The sequence below is a fragment of the Rhinolophus sinicus genome, chromosome 7 (assembly GCF_057876585.1).
Source record: "Rhinolophus sinicus isolate RSI-liver-muscle chromosome 7, RSI-T2T, whole genome shotgun sequence".
NCBI classification, from domain to species: Eukaryota; Metazoa; Chordata; class Mammalia; order Chiroptera; family Rhinolophidae; genus Rhinolophus; species Rhinolophus sinicus.
This window is the reverse complement of record NC_142507.1, coordinates 51,809,838-51,832,130: the sequence shown is the minus strand read 5'-3', so window position 1 is coordinate 51,832,130 and position 22,293 is coordinate 51,809,838. Positions and strand designations below refer to the sequence as shown.

Here is a 22,293-nt window from a genome sequence, read left to right as displayed (position 1 = left end):
TATGGGGTCAAGAAAATTAAAAAAAAAAAACAAAACCCAGGGTGTTGGCCAGTTAGCTCAGTTGTTTAGAGCGTGGTGCTAATAACACCAAGGTTGCCGGTTCGATCCCCACACGGGCCACTGTGAGCTGTGCCCTCCTTAAAAAAACAAAAAACACTTTGAGGCACAGGAAGATGAAAGACTTGCTCAAGACAAGAAGAAGAAGTCTCATTGTGAGCACTTTATAATGAACAAAAGTACAGTCACGTGCTGCCTAACTACGTTTTGCTCAATGATGAACCATGACGGTGGTCCCATAAGATTATAATGGAGCTGAACAATTCCTATTGCCTAGTGACATCGTAGCTGACATAATGTCATAGTGCAACACATTCTTTACGTGTTTGTGGTGGTGCCGGTGTAAATACACCTACTGCACTGCCTTTCTTATAAAAGTATAGCACGTGCATTTATGCACAGTACATAATGCTTGATAATGATAATAAACGACTGTGTTACTGGCTCACGTATTTACTACACTCTGCTTTGTATTGTTATTTTAGAGTATACTCTACTGACTGAAATAAAGTCTGCTGTAAGACAGTGTGCTGTGTTACGCCAGCAGCAGCCTCATACATCCCATGTTTGCCATGTTTCTTGATTGCATCATTTTCTCTTGATTTAATCTCATGTCGTTTGTTCATCATGGCTCCTAAGCATACAAACCCCCTGCTAATGTTGCCTGTACGAGGCCTCACTGAGTGATTGACCTGGAAACAAAATTAAAAGTGATTAAGGACTACAAAGGTGCATGTCCCGTTCCACCATAGCTACAATCTTCAAGAACAGGAACAAAGTGATAGAAGCTGCTGACAGATGTACTTCATTGAAGGCAATGAGACTAACAAAAACTTGACAAGGGCGTATATTAGATATGGACATACTTCTAATGACTTGGATTGAAGACCAGACACAGGAGTGTTTCTCTCTCAGCACCATGAAGGTCACAGCCCAAACAAAAGGTTTGTTTGCAAGTGTTGGGAAAAAAAGGCTGGACTCAATTATGGTGTTGAATTTACCGCTAGTTCTGCATTGTCTAAAGGATTCAAGAATCATTATTCATTAGATAATGTGGAAATGAGTGGTGAGTCTGCGAGTGCTGATGTGAAGGCAGCTAAAGAATTTTTGGGAACTCAAGAAAAGCTGATTGGGGAAGAAAATTACTTGCTAGAGCAAATATTTCATATGGATGAAACCTCCCTATTCTGGAAACAGATGCCTGAAAGGACTTTCATCCATAAAAAGGCCAAGTCAATGCCAGGTTTCAAAGCTTTTAAGGACAGGGTAACAGTCTTGTTAGGGGACAAGATTATGGGCTATAAATTAAAATCCTTTATGACCTGGCACAGTGAGAACCCAGGGCGTTCAAACATATTAACACGTTGCATATGGCGGGGTTTAAATCCCTCATACCCCTCTGTTCCGGCAAGTTTTTAAAAGAAACTACTTTAAAATGCACTTTTCTCTTTAAAGCGTAAATGCTTCTATGTCATTTATTATTTTTCTATGGAATTTTTTAGGATTTACTCACCTATGATGTTAGTAATCCCTCCTGGTGTGATACTACAGAAAGCAGCTTCCTTTGTTATTAACGAAACACAAATAATTCAATAAAATGTGCAAAGTAAAAAGAATCAACAGTAAAAACGAGAATTCTCGTTATCCGTCCTTAACGCATGGCTCAGAAAAAAAACGAAGATTCTCGTGATCCGTATGCTACGTGTTAATAAGCACACAGTGTCAGTGTACTACAGGAGCAGTAAGAAGTCATGGATGATCTTTCAAGATGCCCTCCTGAATTGCAATGCCAGCAAAATGGAGAACTAGTCTGGAGAATAATATACCTTTCAGGATTTTGCTTATTATTGATGATGCTCCTGGACATCCTGCTTTTATTCGTGACTTTCATCCCAATATCAAAGTGCTGTTTCTCCCTCCAACACCACCTCTTTGATCCAGCCAATAGATCAAGGACTTGGAGTAGCTTTTAAGGCCTCCTACTTGAGGACCTTTTGCCCACACTTTTGCTGCAACTGAGAAGACACTGACCCAGTTCTGGGACAATTACATTTATGACTGCATCAAGAACCTTGCATGAGTTTGGGATCGTGTCACCAAGGAGTGTATGAATGGCATCTGGACGAAGACACTCATCTATGACTTCAGTTCTCCAAGAATAAGGTGACAAACATCCACAAGCCGTGGTTGAGACAGCAAGCTTTAACCTGGGTGTGGATGAGGGCGGTACTGAAGAGCTCCTAGAGAAGATTCCTGAGGAATTGACTAATGAGGAGCTGTTGGACCTGGAACGCGAACGGGAATGCACAGTTGAAAAGGCAAGAGCAAAGGACACTGCAGGAGAACCCCTAAGAAAATTTACAGTGAAGGGTTTGGCAGAAGCTTTTGCAGACCTCAACAAGCTCCTTAAAAAAGTTTGAAAACATGGACCCCAACACCTAAAGGTTTTTTATTAATGAGAGAAATGTTCATGGTGCATTGTCTGCTTACAAGCAAATCTATGATGAAAAAAAGAAACCAAGCCAATCACCATGGACTTATTTTTGATGAGTGCCGCCTCCCCAAAAAGATCCTCAGGCAGATCCTTCAGGAGGTGTTTCCAGAAGAAGGCGTTGTCATAGATGACAGCTCCAGGCAGGAGAGTGATACACTGATGATCCAGACCCTGTGTGAGTGGAAGCCAATGGGTGTGTTTGCAGCGAAATTTTTAACACAAGAGTTTAAAAAATAAGAATTTTAAAAATAGAAAAAGGCTATAGAATGAAACATTTTTGTACAACAGTACAGTGTGTTTATGTCTTAAGCTGTTATTACGAGTTAAAAAGTTAAAACAAAATTAAAACAAGTTTATAAAGTAATAGTAAGGTTATTATTGAAGAAAAAATTTAAATAAATGGAGTGTAGCCTAAGTGTATAGAATGTATCATCTACAGAGTCACACTACGTCCAAGGCCTTCACTGTCACTCCCCGCTCACTCACTGACTCACCCAGAGAACGTCCAGTCCTGCCCGCTCCATTCACGGTAAAGGGGACCAGTAAGCTACCCTGGTACAGGTGCACCAGGTTTTATACCGCTCTGCATGGTACCTTTACTGTTTAGATACACAAATACCATTGTGTTACAGTTGCCTGTAAGTATTCAGTGCAGTAACGTGCTGTACAGGCTTGTAGCCCAGGTGTGCAGTGGGCAACACCATCTAGGTTTGTGTAAGTGCCGTCTAAGACGTTTGCACGACAAACATCACCTAACTACACATTTCTCAGAGCATGGCACCATTATTAAACGACCTGTGACTTACATATTATAAATACACGTTTTAGGCCTTATGCAGTAGTTTTGAAGTTGTGTATAAATTTACACGCATATTTGTGATAAATCCTTTTAAAAAGCAGCACTTATTTCTGACAATTTTCCCCGAATTTGGTTAAATCAAGGGGTATCAAAAACGAGTTCACTTCTCTAGCTCCCGTGTCACAGATAATAGAGATGATCACTAGCCAGCACCCGAATTCGTTACTGCTGAGTCCTGGCGAGCAGGCTTTTCTGAGATTTCATCCTGCTCCAGGAATTAGTCACCTCGCTTGTCTGGGTTACAGAGGTTGTGGTGATTTTCCTTAAGTCCTTTTCTAGTCCCTTCTCTCTTTCCACCTTCTATCCTACTGCTCCCTACTACTGCCTTAAAATTGGAGCTCTAACTAGGACCTGAAACACGTACCTTTTAAAAAAGCGTTAATTTTATAATTTAACTTCTGGTCAAGTATCCGTTCTCCAACACAAATTCCTAGTAAGCTCCAATAGCAGGAAGTTACAGGAGCTCTAACGGCTCCTGTGTTTGATCCCTTCCCACTGTATCCTCAACAGCAAACGTGAAATGGAAGAAGTGGTAAGATTTTAGACTTTAGTGGGTACTTATTCTGATCCAAATACTCCTAAAGCTAAACCAGAAACATTAAGTGCTTAAACAGAGCCACATCTAGGCAGATTCTTGGGGTGGGGGTGGTGGGGAAAAGGACAAAAAAAAAAAAAAAAACTACACACTGCCTTTTAGAAAAGGATTGGTTTTTTTAATTAGTAAAGAGAGGAAATAAGCTAAATTCCCAAATTCTAATCCACTTACAAACTGACCCATAACATCCTGCTTGGCTGTTCCATGTCCATTTCACCCACAACACATTCTCATATACGCACCTGTTTAAGGAATTCACTTCCTGTTAGGACTTCTTAGCCAAGACCAGAGGTAACCTGTCTACCTCGTGCCTCTATCGTTAGAAAGCTGGGAGACGGACGCTCGTGTGTTCCTCCCTACTTTACCCACAAACACCCTTTTTGTTTCTCTCTGCTCCAGGAAAACAGTATTATTTATCACCCTTGCTCCAAGATGAGGTCAGAAACTCCCATTAGACCTCAAAAACATGTATCATTCATCCTTCCATCCATTCATATGTACATAAATATCAATGCCAAAAGTTTCTTTTTCCACAGCAATTGCTACAAGTCTGGAGAAAGATCACCTGAAGACCCAAACTCCAATACCTAGGAGTGAAAAATAGCATACCAGCTTTAAAAATAACTCTTTAATCATATGCACATAAGGGGACTAAAGGGCAGCACCAGGCTGACAGGGGCAGGGAGCAAGGTGATCTCCCTCTGTGCCCATGTCGGCCTGGCACAGTCCCGCGATCACACACACAGGTGGGCCTGGGCTGGGAAGCAGAGTAAGAGGGGGAGACACAGGCGGGGGAGAGGCAGGGGCTTGCAGCAGTCTCAGTCGGTGGTCTCCAACACAGATTCACTCAGCGCAAGGTCCCAGTAGTGTTCAGCCCCGTGCTTTTTGAAATGCTCCCGAGCCATGTTCTCTGTAGGGCACTGTTTGAACTTCATGTCTCCAAAGCTCCGGTCTTTGGCTGTACCCTGGGAAGGAGACAAAATGTGTAATAAAAACACTGCCATTTCTACTTAAAATCAGATGTAATATTCTTTTATAAAATCTAATAACACTTGTGTAGCAATGTGCCTAACTGAATGTGATTTTTATGGTAAAAGCAATTCTGACCTCCATCCACCTCCTTGGATATGTGCAGGAGTTTTCATGAATTTATGCATAAGGGTTTCAGTTTTGTTGACTGAATGGCGGATGAGGAGTTCTGTGCTCTGGTGGAAGCGCAAGTCAGGAAGGACCACGGAGGGTGAGATGGAATGCACTTGTCTCCCACCAGGCCTCAAGGACTAGATTTGGGTCTTTCAGGAGAAAGGAGTTAGAAGACTCTTTTCACAAGCCTTCGTGAGACCCTGTGTACAAGAAGGCTTTGGGGCCCAGGGACAAAGAACATCACAGGGTCAAGAGGGAGAGGGAAATGGGAGCCAGGGCGAGTCCCTGCAGAGAACTACAAGAGAAAACATACTGGGTTTGTTTTCCCCATTTTCCCCAAAGGCATCAGCAGCAATGACACTCATGAAATGCTACTTCAAGAAGCTTTCAGGAATCAGATTCTAATACGGAGGCTAGAGCAGAACTTGGCTTGTTTCTGAACCTGAGATATAGTTCCTGAGGACTCTCAGAGATAAATGGAAGAGAATTTGGAAGAGATAAAGAGGCTAGGATATTAAATAGGCAGGTGGGGACTTATAAGACAGAAAGACACTGTGGTTATTATGACCTAATTTGTATACATAAATTAGAGAAGTCTGGGATAACACAGAGGATACATGAAAAACAGTTAGTAGCAATTACCTATAAAGAGTGGTCTTAAAGAATCAGGGAATCGTAAGGGGTCTATTTCAGTAAGTGCTTTTCTTTATTAGAATTTATTTTACTAAGCATCCACTACTGTTGTAATAACTTACTACTTTTATAATAAAGAAGTAGTTACTAAACACGAGCACATGTTAAAAATAGATGGCACACATGAACTCAACATAGAAAAAAATAAAAACAAACACAAAAGTAGAAAATATTTACAATGTATAAAGTCCATTTTGGAGTGGGAATAAAAGGATTACTGCAATACATCAGGATAAGGATATAGTTACTGAGCAACTTTTAATGCTTCCTGGAGAAACAGGGCATTTTATACTTCAAAAAAGATGAATGATCCTTAGTTCACATTTTGGCCTGAACAAGCATATTCATTTCATTTATTCATTATTTATTCTTTCTTTCTTCAGAACTAATACTGGTTCACTAAGATTTCAGGGATGAAAGAACTGCATAATCATAAAAATGTTTCATTTGTAGAGTGATTGATTTAGCCATGTTTTACAAAGCACTATTATGTAATAATCTAACTAGGTTCTAAAAAACAAAACCCCGACAATAGGGAGGGAAAATTATACCCACATTTTATAGACAAAGCAACAGTATTTGATGTTAAGTGTCTTGCTAGTTGCACAGCTAGCAAGTGGTAATGCCCAGACTCCCAACTTTATATTCTTAAATCTAGTACTTCTTTCACTATACCCACAGAAAAATCCCACAGTTCATTTCCTTCTTTCCAAGTCCCCATATCCATGACTAGGTACGAATAAATAACCAAGTCAAGAATTTGTCTTCTTGCCACTGGTTTTCCATACTCTTTTCTAGATGGCATATACTACACAGTCATCAATTTAACTAACATGGAATGAGGAAGAATTTGCTGCCAAACATTTAACAATGCATTCTGAAAAGAAACACGAATTACTTAAGAGATTAGTTGTTGTTTAGCTTTACCATTCCATTAGCTAGTGTTCTGCTTCAGTGTTTAGCAAAGGATCACCTACCTCCCAGACTAGTACACACTTGTTGGTTTTCTTCACAGCTTCCTCGTCGGATTCCTCATCATCTGGAAAAGACAATATAGCTAAACCTTGCTCTAGACTTAGACAAGGGACCAAGATTTAGGTTCTAAACAGTATTCAAGTCTACCTACATTCTTTTAAATATTATCACCCGTTACTATGTATTGGGATCAAATGTCTTCTGTTATTCTTTGTTTACCCCAAATTAGACTGGAAGCTTCAAACAGGCCAGGATCTTAATTCAACAAACATTCATTTATTGAGTACCTACTATGTGTCAAGAGCTGTGCCAAGTACTGGGAGGACGTAGATAAATAAAGACAAGCACTCAACAGTAACAACTTGTCCTACACACACATGGGGAGCCAGGCTTCAGATGCCAACGTGCTAAGAGTCCAGTGTCAAGGAGCTTTTAGTCTACTGGCAGACATACCAAATGAAAATACCTTTGGAACACTTGCAAAACAAAACATAGGTCAATTATAATAGGAAATATGCTTTAAGTAAGGACAAAAAATATAACAGGACCAAAGTTAGGTAAAATTAAGAAAAACAAGGCTCTCTGCACATTAAATGCTAACCCAGGTCATCAAAAAAGGAAAGAATGAATATTGAAGGGAAAATGATAGGCAGGAGAATGTCAAATATATACGTGTGTGTGTGTATGTGTGTGTAAAGATAAAGCTGGGCAAAAGAATGAAAAGTATATTTTCTTAAAGCAGAGAGCTTTTGTTGATATAAAAAATTTTTTTTGCCTTCAACACTTAAAAAATTTTTTTTATCAAAAAATAATACAGACAACGCACACGAGTGCATAGCGTGCCAAATTTTCACAAACTAAATACACTCATGTAATCAGAATCCAGATGCGGGGCAGACGGGGAAAGCAGCTGGTAGGAAGACCTTCAAGGACAGGCAGCAGAATGACTCACACGCACGCACATGATCATGTAATGAATACGGTATGAACGTCTAGCAAGCTCATAGTACAAATGGGTCTTTCTGAACTTCCTGAACGTTACCCACTGTTAGCAAGAGTGTCAGAGGGAGGGAATGGGTGTATGGATAGAGTACCACCCCTACCACCCACGTAATCCCCTCTGACCCCCATTCACCATCTCCCTTTGTGTTAGATGTCTGTTCATCCCACTTTATCCGATGCAGCATAAGACGCTTAAATTTCTTCTGGGACTTGGGGCCTGGAAACAGAAAAGGAGAATTTGCCAGAGTTGTGGAAGACGCTGGGGTAGACAGAACCTCTGAGCTCACTCAATGCTCAGACATGAATGTGATCGTTGAAGCAATCCCAGGAACCACATCTGAGGTCCTTCTACTCCGATAACATGGAAACAGAGGCCCAGGAGATGGTACCCCAGTAGAGTTCTAAAATACTACCTTTCTCCTTTGTCCCCACCGCGCTAATCGCCGGGGCCAGGCTCCCTCCGTGTGTTCACTCACCCCCTTCCACTACCACCACGTTGACATCCTTGTGGAGAACCACCACCCCCGTCAGGTACAGCTGCCCAGCATTGGCCTCGATCTTGAACTTCTTGGCTGGGTTGCTCAAATTTCGAACTCTGGAGAAGGGAAAGTTTAGTTATGGCTTTCATTTTAGCATCAGTAGCTGCCTGAGTGGAATGGCAAATAAAGAGATGAATCCGAAATGGTTTGCTCTCTAAAAAACAAAGGCCTTTGGAGTAATGCTGAAAAGGTAAAACAGATAAGTCTAGAAGTATTTCCACTGTCTTATACTTCCTCAAAGTCTAGCACGGTACACCTTCCAACAAATAGCAGGTAATCAAACTTTACTCAAGAATGAAGGAGAGGTATTTACTATCATCCAAAAAAAGTATAAGCTAATTGTTCTCGACAGTATAAAGATCAACAAATTCTTTGCCCTCTAGATGCTTATAATGTAGTCACAATGATACGCACAAAGAATTTCTAGAAAGATACATGAAAAAAATGTCAGTAGCAATGACCCATAGGGAGTGGTCTTAAGGGATAAGAGAATAAGAAAGGGACTTTTTCAGTAAGTGCCCTTCTGTACTGTGAGTATTTTTTTATTTTAATAAGCATTCCCTACTTTTATAAATGCACCACTTTTACAATAAAGAACTAGCTACTAAACATGAGACATTTAAAAAACTAGAAGATACACACTATACTCGACATAAAAGAATAAAATAAAAACATTCAACCAACACAAAGGTAGAAAATATTTACAATGTATAAGGTCCCTTTTGGAGTAGGAATAAAAGAATTACTGCAATACATCAGGATAAGGATATAGTTACTGAAGAAAGAAACTTTTAATGCCTCCTGGAGAAATAGGATATTTTATGCTTCAAAAAGGATGAATGATCCTTAGTTCACATTTTGGCCTGAACAAGTATATTCATTCATTCATTCTGCAGAACTAGTACTGGTTCACTAAGACCTCAGAGAAAGAAAAGTCTTTAACCCTCGCCATTACTAACTCCTGACTCACACTAGGATCATTTAAAGAGAGTAGGGGTGGATGCTTTGAGACCATAGCGATTCTGCCTCAAGGACGTGGTCAATGTTTTAGTATTTCTAAGGGAAAGATTGGCCCAGTTTGGACACCTACCTATACACAGATATGTGTACCCCCTGTGAAATGTCTTCTTTAAGCTTTTTAATTTTCTTGACCTTTCTCTGTTCTGCTGTAAGTTTTCGGGCAGCGTTGGCCTCTTCATGCGCTCTGTCGTGACAGGAAGGACATCCACAAGTGAGAAAGGCATTGAAGATCAGAAGCAGGGCTGAGGGAAAGAGAGAGCAACGGAGGACTCTCCCCTCCCTCCAAACATGGATCCCCCAGAAGAGTTTGGGAAAGATACGTGTCCTGGGTTTCCACCCAATCCCTTGGCACTTACTTCTGTCTTTTTGCCATCTGAGCTCTGACATGGGCTTCTACCTTCGTGGGGTCTTGAACAGCTTCTGTTCCTAATACTCGCATCAAATTAGAAATTCTCACTGCAGTGGAGAGAGGACAGAAATCAATCTCCTAAATTGCTTCTCCAGGTGGAATAATCTGCCATCTCTTCTTTACCAATTCATATTGTTTACCAATTTCAAATCTCTACTCAAAACTCACTTCTCCTGAAAACTCCCACCTTGAAAAGCCCACACAATTAACTCAGCATTTGCGGAAGTTCACAAAATTAATCTAAATAGCTGGTATGCCATTTATTTACATTGCTTAAAAATGTATGAAAGACATTAAATTTATGAAAGAACTTAATTTCTTTGGTATTTTCACTCTGATAACAGTATTTAGTGAAAGAGCCTAGAATACTGCTCACTAAAAATATTAACAATAATGGAAACTATAGGAGCGAGGTTTTTTAAACTGTATTTTCACTTTTGAAATATTAAGAATTATGTACGTAACAACTCTATGCAAACATGGCAAATACTATCTTCATGAATTTCAAGGCCATTATTCTTCCAGGATAATCAGAGTGTTATATAATTAAAATCAAGCCTCAATGACCTCAACAATGAATACGTTGACCTGTCTTAATTAAGATAGAAAATTTAGGAAAGGAAGAAAAGTACCAAAGAATGACTCTGAGAACCAGAAAGCACCCAAATATAAAAGAACGCTGAAGTTCCTCTCAAATTACAGAGATAAACTTGCCACCCCTCATCCCCAGCTCTAAGATACGTACCTTTGGGTTCTGGAGGAGGCATCAGGCCCAGCCTGACTTTTTCTTGTAGTTCCTTCTGTGCTTCCCTCCTTGTTTGCCTTCGAAGTTTCTTCTGTTCCTTCTTGGTAAGATATACCCCCAGAGTAACTGGTGTGTCATTGTCGACTGTCAATCAGAGAAATTGAATGTACCAAAGCAGTAAGTGTATTATAGGGACATAGGTGACTACCAGTTACATTAATAGGACCTTTAGTTTAATGGTTTTGGTTATTTATTTTTAGGTTGTGATAGTGATAGTAAGGTTGTATTTTTAAATAGCATTTTTATCTTTCATGCGTAGTGTTCTAACTTGTTATCCTTTAAGCAATTGACCTTTTATTAACTGAAATGTGGCAAATATAGAAAACAAAATTAGAGCTGCTTTGGTTGCTCTGCTTGAGGATTCTGAGTAGGTGGGGGTTATCTAGAATCCCCCTGGGATCTCACCTCCAGAACCTCAATGCTTCTATGGAATACAATTTGAAAATCACGAGTCAAGATGATGAGATTTATCATTTTAGAGTCATAGGGATTGGGTAAAATCATCTGGACGCCCAAAACAGGTTTATGAAACGTTAAACACAAACAACCAACCCCCAATTCTTCTAATGGTAATAGCTAAATAGATTAAGTAAAGTTCATTATTATGTCTTACGTTAGCTCAAGGTCTCGATCTATTTTTCTGAACTTACTGGACACAGCAGCAAGCAAATTTACTAACTGAGGTATTATCTCCTCTGTTTATCTCAAATCCGATGAAAGCATTAGTCTTTTATGATCCACATAACCCTTGAAAAAGGCCTTACAGTTAGTATTTTCTCTGTATATGAGGAACTTCTGTGTTCTATGTGATTTACCCAAGGGATTCAGCTAGTTAAAAACACAGCCACAACTAAAACCTATCTCTTTCGACTGAGTCAACGGGCTTTTGCTACAAAAATGACAGAGAGAGAAGGCTGAACACAAAGCAGATCTAAGGGCAGTTTAGAGCTGGTGTGCAAGACTGGAGCTGGGAGTCAACACTACGGCAAAAGCCCAGCTAGTAACACACATCAGGGAGGCCCTCTTCAGATTAGGCTTCACAGCTCTAGCGCTGCATTGACCAATACTGTCACTAGCTCTATGTACCATTTAAACTTTAACTAAAATCTAATGAAATTAAAAATTCAGTCCCTCAGTTGTATTAACGCTCCGTAGTCACATGTGGACAGTGGCTACTGTATGGACAGCACAGATGGAGGACATGTCCATTATCACATAAAGTTCTAGTGGATATTACTTTTCTAGAGCCTTGACTGAGTAATGTATACGTTACCTGGGGGGTTGAGCTGGGCTGGATGTTCAACAAGATTTGTGATTCCAAAATAATCTTCTCTCTTGGGATTTTGCTCTGTACTAAAATTGGAGGAAGGGAAAACAGGACATGTGGGTAGAGATGATTCCAAGAGAGGGAATCTCAGAAACACAATGAAAAAAATCTCTCCATAAGGCATTCTAGCACTTCTGAGTGTTTGCATATCTGTAATATGTAATTATATTACATAGAATTTTCAAGATGAGAAAACTGGGACCCACTAAGGTTGATGCGTTCTCCACACAACTTACTCTCAACCTTTTTTACTCTAACACCTCTGATGGATAGTACATTCTCTCATTAGTAACAGTAACTCCTTTGGACAGTGGTTGACAAAGGAGGAAAGGCTGAGACACAGTCTCCTAAAGTCACGTATCGGAATGATGAAGCAGGTATGAGTAAAGCTCTCCAAATGTTTTTTATATGCTTTGTTCACCATTCTCTCCCCCATCAACTAAGAGTCCTTGCTCTGTTCTAGAAATCCATCTTTACGAAATGTAAACAACTATTATTAGTAGCAAAAGAATGTATTTAAGAACAACAAATAATGTAAAACAAAGGCAAATCATTTACAGATCTGCTCTTTTAGATTATTTGTGCCCATTCCTCCTACATTAACCCAAAAAACTAAAAATAACCCATACAACATATTCTGTACAAGTATATGAGCTTGTATATGAGCTTGTGTATGGTTACCTATTTCCCCTGGATTTTAACATTTTACTTAATGCATGAGTACCATCTCTCCCAGTAACTCTAGCTTATTAAAAGGAATTAACTAACAAACTCACAGGTCAAAGCCATTGGGGATGATGTAAGAGTCCCACCACTCAATTTCAGGGATATCTCCCTCCTTTAACTCCTTCTTAGGAGCAATGAGGGCCAGCCTAGTTGAAGTATGAATGCCTGTTTTTCGAGCTGCCTGTGAGATCTCTGCCTGCAGCTTCTCCAGTTGAGCCTAAAGACAATATAAACCAAGACAGGAAGATAAATTGGAGTCACAGAACCCATGGAAGTGGTAGAATCCCAAATTTTAAAACACTCCCTTACTGAACTCCTTACGAGTTCATCATTTCTGAAAGCTTAGAAAAAAGAGCCATGCTGTTTTATTCTACCCTTTACTTAGTTAATTCACATACATCTCAGCCTCAACACTACCCTTTCACCCCACAGTGCACGTGCCTGCAGCAAATATGCAAAAATTGAATTTTATAAAAACCTCATTCTGACATAATGAAAATGAGAAAGCAAAAGTCATTGAATACACAGTAAATTCCACTCGCCAGGTGTGTGGATTGTCTAGAGTACATTTTAACACCAGGGCAGCTTTCCTCAGTCACCCAGAGGGTTCTGAATTGCTTCCCTCCACTGTCAGCTGGCTGTGGAGAATTTTCAAACTCAATTTTATTTCCAACTAAGTAGAATGTAATTAAGAAGACAAATCAGCTAAAAATCAAGTATTCCAGGGATACAGTATTTTAACAATTATTCCCTGCTTTGCCACTTATTTCTCTAATTGCCTAAAACACAGAGAATTGAGTTGACAGTATTTTAGGATTCTATTCAATTTCCTTTGTCACCTTCCTAACTTCTTCAAAGTTCCAGGTTATATTCTAAGCCAGATACCTTTGTCCGTAATCGTTGGGCAATCTTTTCAAATTTGCCCTTGTCATGGAATTTAAAAGTGCGTCTCTGGCGCTGCGAAGGGGCAATCGAGACTCGGGGGTCAAAAAAGGTATTGGACTCCATGTCCTCTGATGGCTTTTCTTTAAGCTGTTGCTTGAATTGTTCCCTCTTCACAGCACGAATATTGGCCTTCAGAGTAGGCATGCGGTGTGTCAGCTCAATCTCCTTGCCTGTTGCATCTACAGTGCGACCTTGCTCATCGAGAATCAGTGGTGTAGGCTTAGTTTGATCTTTTAACTCCACCTTCCTGAAAAATAGCCCACAAAGAAAGAAACCCCATATGGAACAATAAGGCAAACAAAAAACCAAAAATAAAACAAATCAAAACCCAACGAAGACAACTAGGTTACACAATTCTAGGGAACACAAACCCATCAGTGAATAATAACATCTGGATTGAAAACATCAAACTGGATATCTGAGTACAATCAGATGAAACAGTTGGTAAATTACACTGAAATGAATTTGCAATCCTATCTTTCTTCACTCCTCAATTCTTGAATCAGACAAGGGATGCCAAACCAATCATGATGCTAAAAAAGGAAGTCTATTATCTTTACCCAGCTGTAGAGAACTCAGATCTGGCCTCATGCAACATGGTTTAATGGATATAGCTCTGAGTTAGGAGCCAGGAGACCTGGTTCTATTCCTAGCTCCAGTATTAGGTGAATATTATTAGCCTTGGTTCTGCCAATTATAAAAAGATGATAAATTCTACAACAAGGAAGCCAAAAGAATAAATTCAATTGGTATTTATTGAGCACATGTAAGTAATATGTAACTTTATGAAATGGCTTAAGTTCCTTGGAAGAAGAGGATCAGTAACATTCCGGGGTATTTATTACTTCTCAAGCTTCAGAAATAACAAGGGGCTCCATGAAATAGATACTCACGGGGGAGCAATGCCCATGGCATGAAGATTGGCCAAGCCCACCATGTTGGCATTGCCGATGAGCCCTGGCTTCAGTGCCAGCTGGGCTTGGATGCGGGCTTGTAGTTCAGCTGCTTTCCTTGCCTTCTCAATGGCATCATTCATGAAAGTGGCTGCCTGGGAGGGCTGAATAGTATTGCCAATTGGAAGTCGCTCTGGTTGGGAGGAAGAAGGAGTCTTTGGCTGTGAGACAGAGAAAAAGAAATCAGATGGATCAGGCAGGCAGGCAGGCAGGCGTGGGTATGCGTGCGCACGTGTGAACACGTGCACACACACACACACACACACACACACACACAGTGGTAGACTGTGGTAGATTGTGGGGTGCAACACACAGTCACCTTCTGGACTCTCATTTGAGTGGACAGCAAGTGCTAAAGATTTCTCCTTTTCAGAATAAGCCGGGTACAATACCTGAGGCGTAGGGGGACTAATGAAGCTCAGTTGTTTTTTCCTCTCCTCAATTTGTCGTGTTGCTGCCTCCATCATCTGTTTGATCTGCTCTCAGGAGAAAGGAGAAGGGGAGGAGTTGGAAAGAAGGTTAATGTCTCCTTTATTTCTCCCATACAGGTTCCTAAACCCAAAGGGCTTTCAGGTCTAGAGGCCTAAAATTTTTTGAATGACCCCATCATATTCTGCCTGGATCACAAGCTAGAAAATTTCGTAAAGATAAGCTTACACAACTGACCAATGGAATTTTTCAACCCATCTTCCCAGGGTAGGATTGGCATGCTAGGTATACGTAACATAGCTTGATAATTAAGACTCTGCAGTCAGAGAAACCTGAGTTTGAATCTTAATTCTGCCACTTAATGCCCGTGTGACCTTAGACATTGTATTTAATCTCTAAATCTCCATGTGGCTGAAAGAGGTAAAAATAGTAGTACCTACCTTACCAGGGCTATTGTGAGCATTTAAATCACACATGTAAAACTCTTAACAGAATGCACACAAATTATACTTTTTTTTTTTTTTTTTTTTTTTTTTTTACATCATGCTATTGGTTAAATCACGAATTCCTAGTTTGGGTGACCAGAGACGACAAGACAAAGACCTGCTTCCTTGTCTCTGTAAACCCTTCTTCTGTCCTAAAGAAGTTCAGGATGATAGGCTTTGATGATATGATCAAACAACTTTTCTCGAATTTTTCCAAAAAGAACTGCTGTCAAGCAGTTTCAAGATTATTTTTAAAAATTTATTTTTAACATTTTTTGCGTAGGTGATATATTTACATAGTTCAAAATGCAAAAAGTACAAAAGGGTATATTGTGAACTCTTCCACCCCATTCTCTATTTAAAAAAAAGTCATGTTTCTTTCCTTTTAGAAATATCATATATAAATATTAATAAGCAAATGCATCCACCCAATTACATATGTAAATGTTCTATTTCCCCCAAGAAATTTTAAATCGTACAAGAAATATTTACTACTTATGAAATATCAAAATTGGTTAACAGTGACCATTAAAAAAAACATAATTCTTACTAAAAAACACAAAGTCAACTTAAAATTATTTAAGTGGATTATACCTCCTCTGCATTGTATTTGGAAATATTCCTCCGCCATCAAGCTGAATTCTGATTATTTCAATAATTTTCTCAATGACCCAATGAGGTAAACAATTGGGCAAATGATGTATGTAACACACCTTGTCACATAATAGGTGCTCAGTAAATACTATTTCAATAGCCTTCAACTGGAATACTCCTGGTTAACCCAAGGAATGATGAAACATAAAGCAGGAAATAAAAGTTCCCCAATGCTAACCAGTAATTCATATCGAGGTCACAATAACCTCTGGATCCACGCATTTCGTTTCTTCAACTCACAAAATCAGTCTCCAGTTCCTAATTACTAACCTGGAGCTTAGTCAGCATGCCAGGGCTCTCTGAGGGAGGCCCAGGGATCACTTCTGGTTCCTCTTCCACCTCCTCAAATCGGGGTATCCGTCGCTTCTTTACTCCTGATGATTCCTTGGAAATCTCAGAGTCATCACCAAACACTTCCTAAGGGAACCCAAGATGAAAGAAGAGTTGTATCCCTGGCCGTGGGAGAAGAGAAGAATCATCCTAGTTCCTAAAAGCATTATGTGGTTTTTCCCAGCGTCTTCTAGACCCTCCACCAAATGGACCATCTCACCCAACTTCATCATTCTCCTACTCCAGTCAAGCAAATTTCACCCCCGTGTCCTTATAAATGTTCCCATCTCAAGGTCATTGCAAATGCTACTCCCACATTTGTAATGATCTCCCTCAACTTTTCCACAACCCATTCCAAATCCTGCCTAAAGTTCACCTCCTCCGGGAAGTTTTCAGTATTAACAATCTCATCCCACTCTGATCAAACTGTTGTTTCGCCGCCTCTTAGCACTTAAGAGCTTGGGTCATACTATGTAAAATTACATTCTGCTTGCCAAGTGTTAAGTCTTTCAACGTTTGGACTTTCTCCCAACTAGAGTCTAAGCTCTTCCAGGACAGGGGCTTTCTCTTTCTTCTTCAGTATTCCCCAATAACACTTTGTTCTCATCAAACAATGGGAACTCAAATATGTTGACTAATTTGCAAGGTGAATTTAACAGGACCAAGAGTGGCCAACTGGAAGGGACAATGGGAAAAAGCAAATGTACACACCGGTGGTAGGCTTTGGGTGACATCCCCTCTTCACTAGGAGGGCTCGTGTTTTGCAAGGACATATCCTCGGCCAGGGGCGAGCGCTTCCTGGAACTCCTACAGTTCAAGAAAAAGGACTCTCCCATAATATATTGTGTGGGGTGGGGACCTGAATGGACCAAAATGGGACCCGTATCCCAAGGCTGTCTAGATACCTCCTTTAAGAAACCGTTTTTATTAATCCCACCCAATGTAGTCACTTCATTCACAGCATGCCCTCAGCACTCACGCCCTATCATAACGTAAGCTTCACTCTACAGATCTGTGTATACTGTGGGCCTAGCAAAAGTCTACAGGCAACCCTAAAGCTTACATGAAACTGCTACTCAGGTTTTATAATTTGTGACTATATATTGTTGTGCTCGCTCACTCCCCCACCCCCGACCCTTGCAAATTCCTTTAAGGCAAGGACTCTCTCTCATTCCTCTCATCACCCTACAATGCCCTAAACACAAAGAACACACGAATCTGTATTTCTCTTGGTTCCATAGCCTGGCCAGGGACCAAGCAGACAGTGTTTATTCTCCCTTTGGGCCCCAGGAAAAGCAATAGGATAGCCAAGGTGTCAAAAGCACTTTGGAAGGTTTGATGGGACTCACAGAAAAGATTTTTTTTTTTTTGAGAGGCAGAGAGAAAAGAGCTAGAGATCAGTTATTTGACGCTGTTAATACTCAGAAAGGCCATGACCAATACAGAATAAAAAGTGAAGTAGGTAAGGGAGTCATGAAGGTTCCTTTAAGTACTCCACTCAAGGGGCGAAACGACCAGCAAGATGCTACTTAGCCAACGGTAGGCTCTCCAGACATAAAGTAAATATTACTTGTTGTTGGGATCCTATCTACAAGTCCATTGCAGAGAAACCTCGACAAAGGAGTAACAGTGAGGTCCGTGGCTCAGATAGCAGTGGAGTCACTTTCTGAAGCAATCTATGAGGCCTCGAGTAAATCAAAGCATAAAATCTCAGAGCAATTAATTTATAGGTAGTAGTAAAGGGGAAAAAAAGGAGACAGGGAAACATGAGAACCAAAACTCCTAACTGCATATGAAAAAGGACAAAGCTACCAATTGTTTCCTTAGAATATTTCAACCCAGGAACTTCCGTAGTTCATGACCATAAGATGGTGATAATACAAGTTTATCCCCTCTACTTTAATTAAGGTCTAAGGAGCTGCCTTGAATATTAGGTATTCTTATAGTGCATATCAAAGTGTGAGCCAGGTAAGCTCAGCAACTTTGTTACCATTCATAATACTCCCGAGCTTATCAGATAGTTAAGTGTAACCTACCTTTAGCTCTCGTTTTCTGCTCCTGTCACTACTAGACTTGGAATGCCTAGAGCTTCGGCCTTCCTCCACAGCCTCAAACAGTTTGTCCACAAATCGGAGAGTAGAATCATCAAGGAAAGGTTTCAGATGGTCTGACAGGAAAAATAGAGATGGTAAGGTTGAAAAGGTAAGAGTACTTTAGTCTGATACTAGGCATATAACAGACACCACACTGGAATTTTATCCCCAGTGGGGAGGAAAATATTGTCTTAAGTTCTCTGTAGGATTCCCATAAATTCTCTTACAGTAAATGACCTTGACCCATGAGGTAAAAGTACAGTTATAATTTTTTGGAGTAGAAAGTAGCATAGCCAGAGCAACCTACTTAGGTTGAGCATCAAAGTTAGGACAAATAACCTCCCTAACTTTTCCCAAATAGCAAGTTGTTGAGACTACCATTAAAATCTACCTCCCTTACCTTTTCCATGCATTTTATAAAGACTTCTGTATGTTTAAATGTCAACCCAATCTGAAGTATCCAATTGACTTTAGCATGTTTCCTAAGTAAATTTAACTTAGGTAACTCAGTACGGTGGTCAAAGGAAGTCAGTCTGAGATTCAAAATATGTCACAAATAGTATAAGAAATAAGAGAAAAGACAAAATTAGTTACTTGGGGTATTTCCATTATAATGCAAGAGAAAATAAAATCCTGACCCTTTCTAGACACTCCCAACAGGGAGAATTTGAGGGAAGTTCAGAGCAGCATTTGGGGTCATGCTGTATGTTGTCACAAGATTCAGAAAGGTACATACCAGCTGCCTTCTTCTTGTCCATGCCCTTCCCCACACAATTCAGGGCTGCTGTGACCACTGTGGGCTCTGAGAAACCCAGCACCCTTTTCACTGTCTTCTCTATCCATGGTTTCAGCTCATCCAGCTCCCTCTTAGACAGTGCCATTCTTCAGGAAAAGGAAGGTAAGTCAAACGGGACTTAGCACTGCACCTAAAAAGAAACCAGGGAAGAATTAAGTTAGAGGCCAGGAAAAGACTGAAGAGATTCCAGTCAATGGTTATTACATCACGAATGTCTTCCCCCCTCTATTCTCAATCTTTAGGCAAGCTGCTCCTCTTCATTTCAAGTCAAGCACTTTCCCTAAAACCTATACTTCAAAGCAGAAATACATTCCATTTGATTCCCCCCCCTTCTTCTGCCTTGTCTCCCTATACACACACACTCCGGTTCAAGCCGTTGTTTCTCAGTCTAGTTGTGTAGGACACAGCTCTCTGGCCCATGCTGGTGTTATGAGCCTTGCGCTCCCCCCGGCTCAGGCAGTCAGTCACCAGTAGCTCACAGCAGCTCACGGCAGCTCTTGCCAGCTGCCGGCCTCTCACAATGCCTTCCAGCGACTCACGCTGACCACCGGCCGCTCATGACAGCACATGGTAGCCCGCAACAGCACACAGCAGCCCGCAGTAGCCCACGGCAGCTTGCATTGGCTGCTGGCTGCTCATGGCGGCACACAGTAGCCCATGGCAGCACACAGAAGCCCACGGCTGCTCACACAGCCCAGCTCCAGGAAGAGCTGTTGTTCAAAATCTTAGCTGTAGAGGGCGAAGCTTGCTGGCCCATGTGGAAATCGAACCGGCAAACCTGGCGTTAAGAGCATAGTGCTCCAACCACCTGAGCCACCGGGCCGGCCCCCCCATTTGATTTCTAAGCCACTATCTAAGCCACTGATTTCTGAGTCACTATCAGTGAGTCAATGAAACTTGTGGAATAAACAGATAAACCCCGGGAATAGCCTAGTCTGAGCAATGAGTTCTGGCTTCTTTTTTGATCCTGTTGTATCAACAAGGACTGGCAAACATATGACTATAATATGGAAACAAGACTGAAAAAGCCCAGCCAGAGGCAGCTTTTCTATTCTTCTTAGTTCTGGGCAGGCATTCCTTAACTCAGCCGTAACCTACAGGTTTCCTTTCTTTTAAGGGATGCAGATAAAGGAAGGCTTATTCAGGGCAGTCATCCTGTATCAAAGCTCATATCCTTAAGAATGTTCTGTTATATTTCTCTGTAGTCATATGCAAGCTAGTGGGGATTCTGTACCCAGACAATTTTCTCTCATTATCTACAGGGTCTTTGTCAGCTGACTTGGTAAGGTAATCCCCCAGCTCAGAAAAGAATACCCCCATTTTGGATGTTCTGCTTTTTCACCTTTATTTTTCTACTTTTTACACTATCATACAAGACTCTATAACAAATCCTTAATTTGTTAACACAAGTTAGTACAATTCTTAAACATTAGTCACATTTACATTTTGATCTCCTACCTAAATTTCAAAACCCATGAGCATAGAAAAAATTGTATTTCCCCTATTTTCTCCATGGTGCCTAAAAGTCAATGAACCGCACTGAATTCAATTTCCCAGATAACCTCCTCCCCAGCAGTGCCACATAGCAGGGTCTGATGTAGGAGTCAAGCTCTCAGGACGTTTTTAAGGCATCTTTTCTCCTAAGAGACACGGTCTGATTAACTTCTACATTCTTGGCAGGGACGTCCCTTATAAGACCTGTTGCTAAACAGTGTTATTAAATTTTGGTATGACCGTATAAAACTAGTAGACTGAAGTCATGAAACTAGGAGTGATAGATTTTCTGCCTCAGTGACACATTATGTGAATACTTCTAGGTGGTTCTATTCACCCATCATGAGACAGCAGTGTAACCTCTCAATCTCATATATATTAAATGTGCATTGCTCAAAAGCAGCATATTCAGATACCATAGTGAATAAAGAGCTCACACTGAAGAGTTGCAACACGGCGCTTTACCATTTACCAGCGTTTGGGCAAGTAATTCCTCTGAGCCTCAGTTTACTCATCTTGGTATTTAATTCATTCAATGAATATTTATTGCGTAACTACTAAGTGTGAATCATCATACTAGGTGCTGAGGATACGTACACCAGTGAATAAAACAGACAAGAATCTTCGTCTTAACGGGGCTTATATTCCACTAGAATTGAATCACAGGCTAGAAAGTGTAAGCAATTTGAAAATCCAAAGCAATACACGAGGAACCGGTCTATTGGATGAAATGTGTGCCCAACACTAAACTAACAAATATATTCAAGTTCAACCCCATCCTTCCTAAGAGAATGTGCAAACTAAACAGCCCGTGGGCAAAAATGAAAGTTTCAAACAGTAACTAGCTTTGTCACTAAGCAAATGTTCGACAGTAGCTGCGTGGGGCGGGTGTGTGTTACGGTGCGGAGAGGCAGGCAGAGGACCTCTGAATGGGGAGGGTGCAGACGCCAGCCTTCTGAAGGATGTCCTCACTCCGCGCTCCTCTTTGCCACAACAACGTCTCCCACCCCCACCCCACCCCCAACCCCCATTCTCCTCTCTCTGCGCTCTCCGACCTGCCCTGACCCCACCTTGCTCGACCCAAACTCCTCGTCTCAGAGCGAGTCTCCGCACCCCGTCCCCTTCCCGCCCCCGCCCTTTTCCTCTCAACAATCTCATTCCACCCCCTTCTCCCACAGAACCCTGTTCTCCTCTCAGCTGCCTTCCCGCTGCACCTTCCAGCCTCGGTCCCCCCCTCGGACTGAGCCCCGGCCCCGGGCGCTCCGACCCGAGGACACCCTCTTTGGGCCCGGGGCCACTACTCACCTCACAAACTTCAGCCCCTGAGACGGAGCCCGAACGTTACACCGGAACCGGAAACCCTCCGACCGCCCTACGGCCTGCCGTCGTTACCGCCACTGCCGCCGCCACGCCACGGTCCTCCACACGTGACGGGGAGGGCCGGGCCACCGGCGCGCGCAGCCGTAGTAG

At 41.2% G+C, this 22,293-nt stretch overlaps 1 protein-coding gene across 4 annotated transcripts; it reads right to left on the bottom strand.

Annotated features, from left to right (window-relative positions):
• Nucleotides 1-4,618: 4,618 nt before the first annotated feature.
• Nucleotides 4,619-22,264, bottom strand: PRPF3 (pre-mRNA processing factor 3). Of its 4 annotated transcripts, XM_019740037.3 has the most exons (17): nucleotides 22,129-22,264; nucleotides 19,270-19,459; nucleotides 18,477-18,607; nucleotides 17,152-17,247; nucleotides 16,381-16,527; nucleotides 14,935-15,018; nucleotides 14,483-14,703; nucleotides 13,530-13,836; nucleotides 12,695-12,861; nucleotides 11,865-11,944; nucleotides 10,532-10,675; nucleotides 9,734-9,833; nucleotides 9,448-9,561; nucleotides 8,295-8,413; nucleotides 7,952-8,035; nucleotides 6,819-6,880; nucleotides 4,619-4,970 (listed from the first exon to the last, which is right to left on the bottom strand). In XM_019740037.3, the coding sequence occupies exons 5-17, from the start codon at nucleotides 16,396-16,398 to the stop codon at nucleotides 4,824-4,826; spliced, it is 1,647 nt and encodes a 548-aa protein (XP_019595596.1). In that variant the 5' UTR covers nucleotides 16,399-16,527; nucleotides 17,152-17,247; nucleotides 18,477-18,607; nucleotides 19,270-19,459; nucleotides 22,129-22,264; the 3' UTR covers nucleotides 4,619-4,823. The 4 variants fall into 4 exon arrangements, with proteins under 4 accessions (XP_019595596.1, XP_019595595.1, XP_088655714.1 ...); XM_019740036.3 differs by lacking the exon at nucleotides 17,152-17,247; XM_088799588.1 differs by lacking the exons at nucleotides 19,270-19,459; nucleotides 22,129-22,264 and having other exon boundaries at nucleotides 16,381-16,562; nucleotides 18,477-18,613.
• Between the last annotated feature and the right edge of the window lie 29 nt (nucleotides 22,265-22,293).

Coding starts and splice junctions, on each gene's coding strand:
- PRPF3 (XM_019740036.3), bottom strand. CDS start 19,414: ATGGCACTGTCTAAGAGGGAGCTGGATGAGCTGAAACCATGGATAGAG. Junction 18,608..19,269: donor GGACAAGAAGAAGGCAGCTG/GTATGTACCTTT, acceptor TTTTCCTGTCAG/ACCATCTGAAACCTTTCCTT. Junction 8,414..9,447: donor GTACACATATCTGTGTATAG/GTAGGTGTCCAA, acceptor TCCCTTCTCCAG/AGTTCGAAATTTGAGCAACC.